Here is a 16,097-nt window from a genome sequence, read left to right as displayed (position 1 = left end):
CCCCTACCCATCGAAGTGGCACTCACCCACAGAGGGTGGAGTGCACTGAAGTCCCAGAAGAGGAGACATGGGGATGGGAGCTGCTGTTGAAGGTAGACAGTTCTACATATTCTACATAAGGAAGTGTCCTACCTGGAGCCGCACGCAGTAGCCGTGAGGTCTAGGGCACCTTGCCACGGTTCGCGCAGCTTCCCCTGTCTGAGGTTCGAGTCCTCTCTTGGACATGGATGTGTGTGTTGTCCTTAATGTAAGTTAGTTTCAGTTAGATTAAGTACTGTAAGTCTAGGGATCTATGACCATAGAACTTACAACAAATTTACAAATTTTCCTACCTGGAGGGAGGTAGACATTGCAAATGGTGATTCCCGGAGTTGTTTGCACTCTAAACCATTTTTGCTTCCAAACTAGTACAAATGGGAATCCAGTCACTAATGACACTGGCATGACCCGAAGTGCAGATCCTTCCAGGTGCTACCCCCGGGTGGGCACAGATCTGACAGAACGCCCGATAACCATGAAACATTGGAGAGTGGTCATCATGGAAATGCTTTCTTGAAAAGCAAGACAGAAAAAAGAATAGGAGAAAACAAGGCATTGTATTTCCAGCAGGTGACGATAATATCCATTGCATTTCCACTGGATTATCATATGGTAACACATCGTATGGTTAGACATAAAAAAACCAAGGGAAGGTCATGTCACTCGGTCAGTGGTTGTCACCGACAGGGATGACGTGACATCCATAAATAGGAAGTCAGTCTCAGGTTGTGAGGGCAGAGATGGTACCTCGGGGGCAAAGGAAGGGCTTTGTCCAGGGACTTGTGTTTTCTCCTCCTCCTCCTCCTCCTCCTCCTTCAGAGGTAGAGTAGGGCAGGGCATAGAGGGAGAACGGGCTTCTGCAAGATCCGGAACCGAAAGAGAGCAGGCGATATCAGAGTGCACAGATGGTGTGTCTCATGGCCAAGTTGTGCTAGTAGGCTTCCGGCCTGAGAGACACCGGAGGGAGGGTCCTGGGAGGAGGAGCGGGGGGGGGGGGGGGGCACTTCTTCAGCCGGGGAGGGGGAGCAGCTCCCAGAGGGGAAGGGGAAGGGGAAGGGGAAGGGGAGGGGGAGGGGGAGGGGGGAGGGGAAGGGGAGAGGGGGATGGGACTGGGGAAAGGAACAGGTAGGAGGGGGAAAGAATGTAATGCAGGCAAAAGTTGATGACAGTGACAATGGATGGAGTCCGGCAATCCAGGGACTTGTATTCTTGGTCTTCTTTCTCTCTTGTAAGCTCGGCAATCTGAAGAGTGTGGAGAGTGGTGGTCATGACAATTCACACACAGGTGGTGGAACACAGGGGCTTCCCTCATGGAGTGGGTGTCTACAGTTACCACACAAATGGTCTGCCGTACAGCGGGAAGACATTTGCCCAAAACATATGCACTGAAAGCACCTCATGGGTGGTGGGGCGTACAGCTTCACATCACAAATGGTTCAAATGGCTCTGAGCACTATGGGACTTAACTGCTGAGCTCATCAGTGCCCTAGAACTTAGAACTACTTAAACCTAACTAACCTAAGGACATCACACACATCCATGCCCGAGGCAGGATTCGAACCTGCGACCGTAGTGGTTGCGCAGTTCCAGACTGAAGTGCCTAGAACCACTCAGCCACAGTGGATGGTGCTTCACATCACATCTGTAGAACATAAACTTGACCTTCTCTGGGAGGGTATCTGCCTCAAAAGCCAGAATGAAGGCGCCGATATTAGTGCGCCCGTCAAACAATATGAAGCCGAGTCGCTCTAGATTAATCCGGAGCTCCTCATCAGTTTGCAGGATGAGGTGCCTATGAAAAATCACTCTCTGCACCAATTCAGAGACTGGTGAGGGGTAATAGACACTGTGACATTGTCAAGACGATCATAAGCACAAAGAACTGCAGATTGTGCAGCTGAAGACGCTTTGATCAACAGGGAGTCCGACCTGAGAGACTTATCTTTACCAATCTTGTCCTCAATATTCCCCACAAAAACAATGGCTTTGTGGAGGTGAATGTGTCCCCACCCGTTCTAGTACAGACCAGGTAGCAGGGCAAGTGTTTTGTCCAAAGCCAGGGAGCCTGGCCCTCCTTCCAGGGTGTAGCCAGGGAAGGGAAGGCCGCAGGATCATAAGAAGTAGTATTCAATGATTTGTTGCCACTCAAAGAGATGGCCTTAGGAGATTGGCCAGATTTTTCGAGCCTCATATGCTTCATGTGCGAAGCATCCACCCTGATAACACCCACTCCAATCAGGGGCTCTCCCCATGGAAACCACTGAGCCACAGCAAGGGCCATCTGGCATGGCAGCTAGTGCCTGAAGTTCTGATGCTCTGAAGTGACAAGCAACCACTCCTAGGCACACATGGGGAGGCAACAGCTCAGGTATCAGAAGTGTGATCCCTGTGTTGTCAGGGTACTCAGTCAGATGGGTACATGGCAGCCCCATCACAAGGATTGGCTTCAGGTGCTGGTGACCTAGTGGGGTGAAGCGACTACAGCAGAGAAGGAAAAGGGGAAGGAAGGGGGAGAGGAATCCACGCCGTAGATGCTAGGGAGGAAGTTCTTCCCCAAATGGTTCACACTATAAACAGAAAATTTAGAACTAGAAGTCAAAACTAAAGCGGGGACCTAAACGCCACAAAGGATGAAAGGGAACAGGCAAGAAGAACAAAATTACAAGCAATACAGGGAACTAGGTGGATAGCCAGGTCAACATAAATCAAAACACAGAGAGGGGACGGAGGGAGGAGGGGGGTAGGGAGGGCCACTGTTAAGAAAATGCAGCCAGGGGAGGAAGAATGGACTGCAATAGCTTGATAGCTTGGGGCCCCCAGCGCACACGCATGAACTGACAAAAGAACCATGAGCTCCATGGGGGGGGGCACAGTAATAGGGTTCATGACGTCATCTGCTACGGTCAGGTCGGAAATCACGGAATGAATCTTGATCCCAGAGAGCTGATGGACGTTGCACCACATGATGCAAGAGGTAGTGAAACTGTTAAAAGAACTAGTAAAGGAAATTCAGCTACCTTTTTTGTTATCTGTAAGAATGCGATGTAGCTGTTTCTAATGAATACAGTTCACCATCGAAGCACGACAGTTAAAAATGCAGAGAGCACATCTCACGCGTGAATCTCATAGCAGAATGCCTCAGTCTACCAGGGGACTAAGACACAGGACGGTAAAGAAGAAGTGCGAGGTATGGAAAATTCTGCCGTAGTAAGGATAACATTTGTAAGGTAGTCTACCTGGTCATCGCAATTGTGGAAATGTTGATCATCGAAGGTCGCCGACTGGGTTTACATGCACGTGAGGTATGAGTCAGCAAAAGGAATTGCACATGGGAAGTGGATGCTCAAGTACGTGTCAGAGAGAATGGACCATTCAAGGCAATGGGCAAGCTAGGCAGTGCAGAATGAGAGGTCCAAGTGGGAACAGGTTCGCATGGGGTCTGAACGGAACGTAGGCACTCCAGTGTTAAGACAGATGAGGTTAAGTTGATGGAGAAGGACAGCCAAGTGGGAACCTCTTGGATAGGTTCTCGCAGAGCCCCAAAGGGGATGGTGGGCATTAAAGTTGCAGAGCAGCAAAAACGAGTGAGGGAGCTGACCAGTAAGCTGGAGCAAATGGCAAATGATGAAAGGATGTAGAAGTTACAAAGAGAAAACATGAAACGAGGAAGGAAAATGCAAGCTGCAACAGCTTGCAGTGGGGTGTTCAGTGAGATGGTTTGGCTATAGACATCAACTCATCCCGAATGAGCAGTATGACTCCTCCATGATGTAGAATGCTGCCCTCGGGGGAGGGGGGCGGTCAATGTGGATCAGAAGGAAATGAGGGAGGTCGAAGCAGCCACAAAGATGCAATTTTGTTTCCTGGATGTACAAAACAACTGGACATTGTGATTTCAAGAGCAGCCATAATTCCTCCTAGTTGGATCTAATGCCATGAACGTTCCATTGGAGAAAATTCATACTGGGGAAAGGAGGATAAGGAACAAATGAAGGGCAGTCACCTTGCTGATTGCCGAGTACCAGCCTTTCAAGGCTCACGGCAGAAAAATGGTAGGCAGTGGGCACTGGCGAAATGGAGGTCAGCTGGGTGAGGGTATCACGTAGTGATAATCAAAATTTTGACGACGACATGTACTCACTTCAGATAGTCTTATATTCTGACGGAATGTAAGTTATGTACATTCCTCACCAATTTTTGTAATTACGCTACTATCTTAATGAAATGCTTGTTTAATTATGTATATACAGCCTGTGCTTCATTTTTGTATTTTTTGTGTTTAGGTAACTTTTGTCGTCTTACTTGAAAATGGTCCTAAGGCCGAAATTGCAATTGTAATAATCAATATTTCATACAGTCAACGCCGACTATGATGTCTTTTAAGAAATATTATATGACTGTGAATCCCAGCCATGAGAAGTTAATTTTTTTCACACTGTTTTCTTGAATGATTTCTCCCAAGTATTTAAACCGAGAAAACCTTTTTATTTTCAAATATTTCATTTTCAAAATCTACAGTACTGGTATGTTGTATGTCATATATTCCATTTTTTCAAATGATATTTATAGTCCTACTTTTCCACAAGTTCTTTAGGAATTTCAATTTGCTTTTGAGCTATGGTGACATCCCTAGTTAAAATTGCCTGCTCATCTGCAAATGCAGGGCAGTCTATTCTGATATTGCTTCTGCCTAACTTGATTGATTGATCTACATTTTGACTCAACTTTTGCTCTCGACATTCAGTTATTACCTTTTCCAAAACACAGTTAAACAGTAATAGGCAGTTAAACAGTAATAAGGAGAGTCCATCTCTCTGTCTATCACCAATCTTTATATCAAATGCTTCAGGAATTTCTCACATGAATTTAACTTTAGAGCTAATGTGGGTTAACGTTTCCTTAATCAGTGTTAGATTTTTATTATCTAGCATCTGTTCCTTTAAAATTTGGAAAAAAGATTCACCATCAACTGAGTTGTAGATCATTTCAAAATCCACAAATGTATTTACACCTCACCCCTGCCCTCCATCTAACCTGCAGCACTTAACTGTCTGGCACCCCCACCATACTATCCCTCCCCCTCCCTGCTCCAGCCTTCTCCTTAGCCCCACCTAGTCGCCACTCCCATCGTGCACTGGTGTGCTGCTCTAAGTGTGGTTTCCGTTGCCTGAGACTGCAGTCATGTGTGTGACTTGGGTTTGCGTGTGTGTGTGTGTGTGTGTGTGTGTGTGTGTGTGTGTGTGCGCGTGCGCGCATGTGTGTGTTTATTGTTGACAACGGCCTTAATGGCCGAAAGCTATAATTGTGAGAGCCTTTTTGTTGTGCCTATCTGCGACTCAGCATCTCCGCTATATGGTGAGTAGCAGCTTTCCTTCTCATAATACTGTTGCATTCCATCCTGGATTTTCCATTGTTTAATTTGTACATACAATATTGTTACTAGAGATCCTTCGGTGCCTAAGAATTAGTTTTAAATTAAGAATCTGCTCTGGACAGGATCTTTTTGGTCTAAAGCCTGCCTTGCTTCACCAATTTTAGGTTCTAACCGTTCTTGGGCTCGATCAAGTAAACACTGCAAGACAATTTTGTATGTGACCAGGTGAAGAGAGATTCCTAGGTAATTATTAACACAGGTTCTATCCCCGTTTTTATGCAATGGATGAATTAGGGCAGTTTTCCAGTCTTCGGATAATTTCTAAGTTTGATAGATATGTCCTATTAGTTGAGTGATCTCTTTCGTAGTGTTAGGGTCAACTGATTTTAGCAGTTCTGCAATTATACCATCTTCTCTGGATGCTTTATTGTTTTTAAGTCTCTTAATTTGTTTTGTTATTCCAATTTCATCACATTCTTTAGAATTAGGGTTGGTTTTGTTAGTTAGCTGTAGTTGGAATTTATTCACTGGTTCTGGACAGTGTAACAGTTTTTCAAAAATGGTTCAAATGGCTCTGAGCACTATGGGACTTAACACCTGAGGTCATTAATCCCCTAGAACTTAGAACTAGTTAAACCTAACTAACCTAAGGACATCACACACATCCATGCCCGAGGCAGGATTCGAACCTGAGACCGTAGCGGTCGCGCGGTTCCAGACTGAAGCGCCTAGAACTGCTCGGCCACATCGACCGGCTAACAATTTTTCAAAATAATTAGTAAGTATCTTACAATTTTCCTGGTTTTTAAGAGTCACACTGCCATTTTCATTTTTGAAGCAAATACTGTGATGTTAAGTCATTAGTTTTGTTTTGAATGATTCATAAAAGTGTCTTGTATTGTTCTTTTGGAAATCTTTTCAAGTTTCTAAAAGCTGTGACTTTTTGTTATTTCTTTTAGTCTGTCAAATTAATTTAGATGTTTCTTTTGTTACAGTTAGAAAGTGTTGTACATTTTTTTCAGTTTTGTTACTATTCTAATTTTTGAATGCCTCAAGCCTAGAATTACCTACTGTTTCACAATTTGTGTTCCACCAAGGTTGGTTTTGTTTCTTTTGAATTGGAATTACATTTTGTGCTGTTTCGATGAAATTTTCTTTTAGGTTTTGCCAATTGTTAGGTTTTTTTTTTGGTCAAGTTCCCTTGCAATGTCCAGTGGATCTAGGGATGTTTAGGAGTGTGGAAATCTCACGTACAGATGTATGACATGAGTGACACCCATCACCTGACCATGTTCGAAGTCCATGAGTTCCGCGGAGCGCCCCATTCTGCTCTCACACAACATCTAATGACTACTGAGGTCGCTGATATGGAGTACCTGGCAGTAGGTGCAGAACAATGCACCTAATATGAAAAACATGTTTTTTTGAGGGTGTCTGGATACTTTAGATCACATAGTGTAGGTATAATTTTAAAAGCGTAATCAGTAATCTGTAAGTTTATTGAGATTTTGAAAAACCAGTGTTGCATATTTAAAACGAAGAATCAGGATAGCATTACATTACACACTGCCAGACAAAAAAAGAGAAGCAACCGGAACATATGATCAAATGTCAATATAGCGTTACTCCATACACATACACATCTTTGGTGTGTTTGTAAATGATTAAGAATTGCAAACCTATGTGGCAGAATGGCCACCAGAGTGTATTAGTGATGTTCATGTTGAGTACTATTAACAAGGGGGGAACAGTTTCAGATACTGAGCGATCACTGTGAAGGACACGCAGATGTCGAGTACACGTGTGAGACTGTGTTCTCAGTAGAGATGGGTAGTTCGCAAACGAACAGGTGCAAAGGAATGGTTCACCAAGATGAACGAAAGGACCGAGGAATGAATTCCAACGAACTATTGGTTCATAGTTCATTTTGGTCACGGCAGTCTACTTATAGTTCCGGGAACGAGGAACGATCGGTTCATAGTTCACTTCGGTCGTGGCGGCCTACTTATAGTTCCCGGGAACGAGGAATGATCGGTTCCTAGTTCACTTCGGTTGCGGTGATCACTTAGGCAGTTCTCATTCCAGCCTCGGTCGTGTGCTCGTCTCAGTCTCGATCTCCCTCGGCCGCACTCATCGTTCTTCGCATGACAACCTGTCTCAGTTCACTGCCGACTGCTCCTAGTTAGTTCAGTATCCAGTTGTTCGTTTCATTCACTGCGCTCGCCTATTTTACGTGTGTTCCAAACTGTTCTTGCTCTTGGTTCTGGCTATTCAGCGTCCACGACCGGTAATCAAAAAGTATTTTATAGTTACGTAAATTACATAAAAATTACGTTTTATGTAATAGGTACGTCTTTTTAGGTAACAAAAGGGCATATCAGCTCATTTCATTATATCGATGAACAGCAGAAGACATACTTATAACAAGTCAAGTTTTTTTTTGTTATACATATATTTTTTGGTTTCATCGACTTGATTTAGCAGCTATCTTAATTTTTGGTGTAAGAAAATTCATATAAAACGATTTTCGTGTATCTTTCATATACAAAACATTACATTTAGGAAGGCTCTAATTATTTTTAAGTTTGGTTGTTTCCAATTTGCATTACCTGCTAGTTTGGTTTCTTTGGGGGAAAAAAAAGTGGGTTGTGGGTCGTTTGGGCTCAGTAGGAAAAGCAGTGCCTCTCCATTTGAAAAGGCATAGATTGCCATAAAATCATATTTACTTATTATCTCAAAAACATTTGTGTAGGAGCAGCTTTCAAACCAAATACTTTATTACTGCGAACTTAATTATTATTATTATTATTGTTGTTGCATTAACGTTAATAATGCAACATAAAAACCTAATTTTTACTAAGAGACGCAAGTATCAGAAAACCACATTTTATTTTATGCTTCCATTAAAGTCTCTACTTTGCCTACCAACTCAGAGACAATGTGAAGTATATATCGGGTGTAAACGATTATTGTTTACAACGAAGCATAGCTATGTAGCGGAAGTCGAAACAAAGAATTTTATACAAGACACTTGTGGTCTATTAAGTTGGGAAACAGCCACCAACCACCAACAGGTTTACAAGACTACATGAGCTATAGTCCATGTGGGCCACGTGAGATTTTCATGTTCTCTTCTCCAGCTCTCTACACATCGTCATCGATTGTTTCGCAATTGTTGCTTGCATTAGCTTGTTATTTCTTCACTGCTTAATTATTATATGTTTGTCTGTTTGTTGTATCTGCTCATAACGTGCAACACATCGTCCGTCAGTGGCGAGCAGTCTGTACTCGGGGCCGGTTTTCCGTGCGCCACCCTATATTATTTCCCTGCGATCAGCCACACAAGACTATGGTTGGCTAAACGACACATTCTGCAGAATCACAGAAATTACTTCTAAAAGTGTGTAAGAATTCTGAAATGAATAAAAACTCTATACTCCAAGGGGGGAGGCAAGTGTCCCCTCTTGGTGCCCCCCATCCTTCAGTCATCTACACAACTAGTTTTCAGTTTTTCATAAGAACCATATACCAAACACAAATGAACGGTTCCCAAAAAAGAACGATCAGCAGTTAACTAGTACCCAAGGATGAACGAGTTTGCCCATCTCTAGTTCTCAGCATCTAACAGAGTTTGAAAGGGGACTCATTGTGGGTCTCCATTAGACCAGAAGGTAGAAACCTGCAATATCCAGGTTTGTGGAGCATTCAGATGTGACAGTGGCCCAATGATGGACTGCACGGAAGTGTGAGAGCAGGCCTACTCATCATAAAGCCCCAGATTTGTCCCCAACAGAATATGTGTGAGACTGTTTCAGTGACAGTATCCAGGATACTGAGGATCAGTTACAACAGGAGGACCATCTTGCCTCAGGAGAAGATATATATTGGCTTTATGCCATCCTCAACCAAATTAATGCATGCATTCAGGCCACAGGGGTGCAATGTCCTACCAAAAAATTGGCTCATACCGCCAATCCTTTGTAAATTTGACTCGATTTTCTAATCACTGAAATAACACGAAATACCCTCCCAATTCACGAACTATCATTTCGTTTCCTCCTTCTGGACACTGCTTTTTTTTTCCTGGCATTGTATATCGATCAAAAATTGTGTAGAAACATATACAGTAGTCAGTGTGTCAGCAGCAGTACAAGGTAAGACAAAGTTGTCCTAAGCCAGAAGGTTTGTTGAAAACTAGGCATGGTCCTGATGGAGATGGTGCAATTTTGCTTTCCTTTGTACCAACTTCCCAGCCATACAGAGTGACCTACAGTTTAACACTGCCTCCAAACAATAGCGCAATCTGGCATTTTTTCACTCTGATGTATCTTCGCCATGGACAAAAGAAGCAATAAGTGACACAGAATAAAAATTCTTTGGGCTGACTGGGGCTTGAGCCCAAGTTTTTCCGATAAGTGGTTTGATGCTTATTCAGTTAGACATACTGAAGCCTGAAATACTACCATTCATCATTGAAACTAATTTTTGGAAGTAAAGGTTTTGGTATCAGATTGATTTGGAGCACAGATTGTAACATAGATGAAATTGGAAAGTGAAACTTTGCTAGGAGGCAACAAATGTGTCACTGCAACAACATATTTTTTTAGGAAAAAAATCTAAGTTGTAGAAATGGACTGACATTTAGCATAATTTGAAGTCAAGCTTAGGTTCAAATTCATAGTTTGGTTGTGAACTAGCATGACCAACAAATACTGCACAATAACAATCTATTTTTATGCAATGTGCATTTTTATGTAACTTCCCCCTGAAAACTCTTATTTTCCCACAGTGGTCTGAGGTTTACAAGTTTTTAATAGTTTCACAAGCATTAATAATGAGAATTCCCCCTCCTCCCCCTCTCCACTGAAAACCCCATGTTCCCACAGAGGTCTTGATACTTCGGAAGCTAAAATATGCATAACTGTATGGTGTAATAATTCTCATACAGGCTATGCAGTGCTGACGAACTATTGCCTTGCTGATAGCATCAATTTCAAAAGCTGATGTACTTTATTGTACATACGTATTCCTCACCAACCATTGCCAACCATGTAGCAACCAAACACCTCAAGTAGATTTAGTTTAAATAAAAACTTTTTTACTGCACCTGCGTGTAATTAGGTGAATCTTACATATCTGCCTATTTTCCCATGAATATCATCTGAACAGCACATACATTACGTAACCCATTTAAATATAAACCAGGAATTGAAAAAACAAAACAGGGAATTTCAGATTAGCAAGTAGCTTCTGCAGAAGAAACAAGTCATGTGGAGACTCATGTATACTTCTACATAATGACATAAATTACGAGACCAGAAATTGTTTTAATTATTTAAATGATGAATTGGGTTTGAGAGCTATTGTGTAGAAATACTGTACTCACTCACAAATGTTATAATCATCTTAATATACAGCATTCCAGAGGTATGAACAACACAACTATTCTCGTCTAAGCTTCAAATTATGCTAGAAGACCTTTGTTGAGCAAAAAAAAAAAAAACTGTTACACTTCAAGATTTACTGACTTAGTACAGAAATATGGTTACAAATTGAATTTCTTTTAATCTACCAGAGACAATGGCCGATCAGCAACTTGTACTGTTAATGTTCTAACTAATTATATACATGAAGACGTGTATAAATTTTGTCTAGATCTAGGTATTTCAGACCTTTGTGCATTGTTCACTGAGCCGCCACAGACAGACCGGAACATTTCACGTATGAAAACTTCAGCAAAGAAAACTTGCTAATATTTTGTAAGAAGCTAAAAGAGAAAAAATGGCCTTTTGATCATTGTAACTCAAGTGATAAAAACTTTGAGAAATTCCTAAACAGTTTTCTTGGTGTCTTTAATGAAACATTTCCACCAGACTCTGCAGCAATAAAATGACAAATAAATTAAAGTGGATTACCCAGGGCATAAAAATTTTCAGTGTAATGAAAAGGCAACTGCACGGAGAATTAAAATATAATAAAGATATTGATTTCATTGAATATGTTAGACTCTATAAAATCATATTCAGGCTAATTTTAAATTATAAAAATAAGACAAAGGCTGTGTGGCCAGCCATTAAATCTGAGCTAGGTGCTGAAGCCTGCAACCAAGAAATTTCAAAAATTGACATTGAAGGAAATACTATTGTAAGTCCAACTCAAATACCAGAGTACTTTAATGAATTCTTTACAAATGTATCAATGTCTGATGTAGATGTAACAGATTATCACAACAAAGTAAATCCCTTTGGCTTAAGAGAAAACTCTGAAAACTTTACAAAATTTTTAAAAGTTTCTGTGGAGGATGTACAAAATGCTATTCTCACACTAAGAAACAAAAAATCTGGAGATTGGGATAGAATACCCACCAAAGTTATTAAAGCAGTACACAATAAAATTGCAAACCCACTAGCTCAAATAATAAATCAAAGTTTTGAAGAGGGCTGTTTGCCTGAGGTACTGAAATATACTGAAGTCAAACTACTCTTCAAGAAGGGATCAAGCACGGTCATGGGAAATTAACGTCCTATCTCAATTCTCCCAGTCATATCTAAAATACCTGAAAAATTTGCTGTTGCCCAAATCCAATACTTCTTTGCAAAATATTCTATTATTCTAAACAATTAATTTGGTTTTCAGCGGGGAAAAACACCATAGATGCAGTGGACAGTTTCACTGAGAAAATAAGTATGTCACTAGACAAGAGAAATAAGGAGGAAGGAATTTTATGCAACCTCACGAAAGCGTTTGATTCTGTAAACCACGCACTGCTTATTTACAAACTGGAAAAGTATGGCATTAGCGGCAGCACCCTACAGTGGCTTAAATCCTACTTATCAAACAGAAAGCAAAGCATTAGCATCTCTTTAAATGGCACATATTCTTTTTCTGACTAAAAAAAGGCTCCACATTAGGCCCAGTCCTATTTCTCTTCTACGTAAATTACTTACCATTAAATATCGGTTCCCCATCAGTTCTGTATTACTTGAAAATCAGGATTCGGAAAAAATTCCCAAATTTGTAAACAGTGCCCTCAGTACCTTTGTTTCAGCTAAACTTATCTAAGATTGGCATGATGCAATTCAAAACCAAACAGTCAAAATATGAGCAGATTAACACTGTTCACAATAATCAAGATATAGAAAAAGTTGACTCAGTCAAATTCTTAGGTATAGATGTAAATAAAAATTTGAGCTGGCAGGCACACATTCAATACTTGTCAAACAAACTAAGCAGCTTTGCATTTTCAATGCAAATATTATCAGCTGAAACTGACATGAACACACAAAAAGCAGCATATACAAGCTACTTTGAATCCATTATTAGGTATGGTATTGTTTTTTGGGGTAACTCCACAAACAGTGAGTATACTAAAAATACAGAAAAAAACATTCAAAATATGTGCACTGCAAATCGTACAGAACCATGACGTCCATTATTTAGCAAACTTAAAATATTAACTCTGCCATTCATATATGAGATTATTATATTTTTGTACAACAATCATGAATTATTTGAGTGAAACCATTTTGTCCCTTCACATGATACCAGAAACAAAGATAGTTTCATGGTCTCCACATACCACCTCAGACTATAAGCCTAGGGACCTTAATAAATGGGAATAAAATTTTGTAATAAATTAAAAGGGAACAAGTTAATGCAGATGAATTTAGGTCCACTTAAGAGAAAGCTATATGAGGCACAGACACTGAAATGTTATTACTCAGTGGATGAATTCATGCAGGACAAACTGGAAATTTGAGCTGAACTCAATGTGTTACATACACCAAGAAATATCCTTATAAAGTTATTATTTATTTTAATGTTATAACTTACTAGTGTTAAACTCACTGTAGCAGTATTATAAATTTTTGACATGTCTCCTGTACACAAACCACATGGATTGCAAATGTAACGTCATGAGATGAATAAAACACAATTCCGCAACTGCAATATTGGCACATTCCATATCGTAATGAATTATCACAAAAACAATTCACGGAACATCCAAATCTCTATGTTCTTGTGGCCATCACAAACTGGGCAAAAGAAGTGTTAAGCTCATCAGCATCCCCCACAAAGAAATGCTTGCGTACTGCCATCCACCTTGTGTGCATGCCCATAAACCATAAACAAACACAGTGTCATACCCCACTGTTTTGCTAGCAGTCAAGAAGGAACTGTACATATTAGCTATGTCAGTTAAGTCTTCAATTGATTTCTGATGTTATCACTACCAAATTCGAAAATTGTCCAATATACAGCAAATGTACTCCTTGCCACCTTATCGTCATTGAGGAGCTGCTGTGTCCAAATTCTGATGGAGCATGGTCTTGCACTTGAGTTAAAATATTTCAATCTGCTCAAAAAAGTCGGTATATGTCATTGAATCAGCCTGTCTGTAATTAAAAGCTGCAATGTTGTGTTATACACTGTGAGCTACATCCATGTCCAGGCTCTGCAAACCACTGTGAAGTAGGTGACATTATTTCCCATTGAACTACATATAATCATTTTTTCATGTTCCGTATTGTGTACGGAGTGCAGGAAGAATGCTTCAGTGTATGCTGTAATTAGTCTAATCTGGCCCTATGTGAGTACTGAGAGAGGTGGCGCAGTGGTAACACACTGGACTCGCATTCGGGAGGACGACGGTTCAATCCCGCGTCCGGCCATCCTGATTTAGGTTCTCCGTAATTTCCCTAAATCGCTCCAGGCAAGTGCTGGGATGGTTTATTTGAAAGGGCACGGCCGACTTCCTTCCCCATCCTTCTCTAATCCAATGGGACCGATGACCTCGATGTTTGGTCTCTTCCCCCAAACAATCCAATCCAATCCCTATGTGAGTGATATGATGGGAGCTGTAATATATTCTTAGATTCTAACTTTAATACTAGTTTTTGACACTATGTATACAGGCTTCTGTGGAATAGCTGACACTTATCATCAATTATCTTTTGTAAAACAACATTTTCTAGAAAAAAGGTGGCTAGAAGATGAATACAAATAAAAATTAGGTAAAATTAGTTGAATAATCATGTTATGAGACCCAACATGAGCAACAAAGCATGCCAAATGGTAATACTTTCTTTTAGTAAGTAATGCCCCACTGGATGTGAGAACATTATTAATTAGGTCAGTTACATAAAAATGACTAGTACCGGTCAGAATGTTGTTGGGCGTATCATGTAGAAAATTTTTTAGATAGCCTCAACCATCTTCAGCAGAAAGATATTTCAGTGCAGCACTGTCCAAGTAAGTGCAACAATGCACAACACAAATTCTTTTTTGTACCAGCTGTGAGAAAAGCTTGTCTTCAGCATGACTATATTTGAGGCAATCGTCATAAACAGCACCCAGAATTATTTAAAAAGGAATTTATCAAAAATCTGCAAAAACAAGATAACTTAAACTTAAACATTTTGAATTGTTTGCAGCTTTAACTAATTATCATCTTACTTGACCTAAAGCTTGCTTGGTTCTTTCCTGTTGGATGGCAGGATTGCCAGTAACACATTAATAGATACATGGGCAGAGGTGTTTCCTCGATTCAGGAGTTAATCGTTGGGAAATGATATGTCTATTTATCCATAACTATCAAACAAGACATTCCCTGACAAATTTTAAAATTAAGATTGTTAGCGTGGATGACATTTCTTCGTTACAAGCTAACAAAATATTTATATACAACTTACCAATAGTGCCATACGCACCGCCTTCGCACATTCGACGAAGGATTTGAACTGGCTTGATTTGGTGCGAAGTTTCTCCATCAATAATTCCATCTGCCATTCTTTGCTTTTGTCGAATGACGGGCCTTTAGGAAATAATGAAGGCACGTTCATTAGCCAGTACTTGGATCTATATGGGAATGCGATTTATTTAGTTTTCATACAACAATGTTTCTCTTACCGGTTGGTTTCTGATTTACTGCTCCTTCCGAATAACCTTTAACTGGGTACGATGACATTTCTGTTTAGCGTCGTGTTAACAATGAACGACACGCTTTATGACTGAAAATATGGTTTATCACAGTTTCACAAACCAATACCAAACTTGCCAAAAAGTATTTAGATAGCCAGTAAAACCGCTATCAGCAGCACTAGTGGCTTAGTATTCCGTTTCTGCGGTGGTAAATGGGCAATATGAATATTTAAAATTAAAAACACTATTTTATTCGACGATGCGGGAGTTTGTCCACTTCACCCCACAGCAGCTTCCCCAACAAACCAAAGATGACTTATGAAGCACGGTGCTGAATCCCAGAGATTCACAACCCATCTGTTGAGAATAGATGACACAGCTTGTCAACTGATCAGATGATCACAACAAACAAAGGCGTTGTTTTTGTAAGCAAACTAAGTATGTTGAGGTATGTAATATTATTACTAGTAGCTTTCTGTAAATAAAACCTCGTGTATGGATAAAGTAATGTACCCGGGATGTTATTGCATTAGCTTAACAATGACAATAAAATATAGCGTGCTCGAGTCAGTATACTGTATGTTACCTCCCAGTTCCGTCCGTGAATATGAAGATATTTGTAATGTTTGTATAACAGAAAAGTTATAAACAGTTGAAGGACCAAAAAAGTTAAAACCTGTAGATCAGAAAGTGTAAAGCTGTGATGTACTCGTCGTGATCTGTAACCTGTAGATACGTACAGATATTTCTGTTCGCAGTTTAT

At 40.4% G+C, this 16,097-nt stretch overlaps 1 protein-coding gene across 1 annotated transcript in view; it reads right to left on the bottom strand.

Moving 5' to 3' along the window:
- The window catches only part of LOC126177099 (mediator of RNA polymerase II transcription subunit 1-like), a 208,641-nt gene extending 192,865 nt beyond the window's left edge, over positions 1-15,776 (bottom strand). Inside the window, exons 1-2 of the mRNA XM_049924359.1 lie at positions 15,323-15,776; positions 15,106-15,227 (exon numbers count right to left, since the gene is read on the bottom strand). Coding sequence (XP_049780316.1) covers positions 15,106-15,227; positions 15,323-15,380 — 180 coding nt within the window. The 5' untranslated portion in view covers positions 15,381-15,776. The remainder of the gene's footprint in view (positions 1-15,105; positions 15,228-15,322) is intronic.
- Between the last annotated feature and the right edge of the window lie 321 nt (positions 15,777-16,097).

Source organism: Schistocerca cancellata, chromosome 3, assembly GCF_023864275.1.
Source record: "Schistocerca cancellata isolate TAMUIC-IGC-003103 chromosome 3, iqSchCanc2.1, whole genome shotgun sequence".
Lineage (NCBI taxonomy): Eukaryota > Metazoa > Arthropoda > Insecta > Orthoptera > Acrididae > Schistocerca > Schistocerca cancellata.
This window is presented reverse-complemented; position numbering and strand designations above follow the sequence as displayed.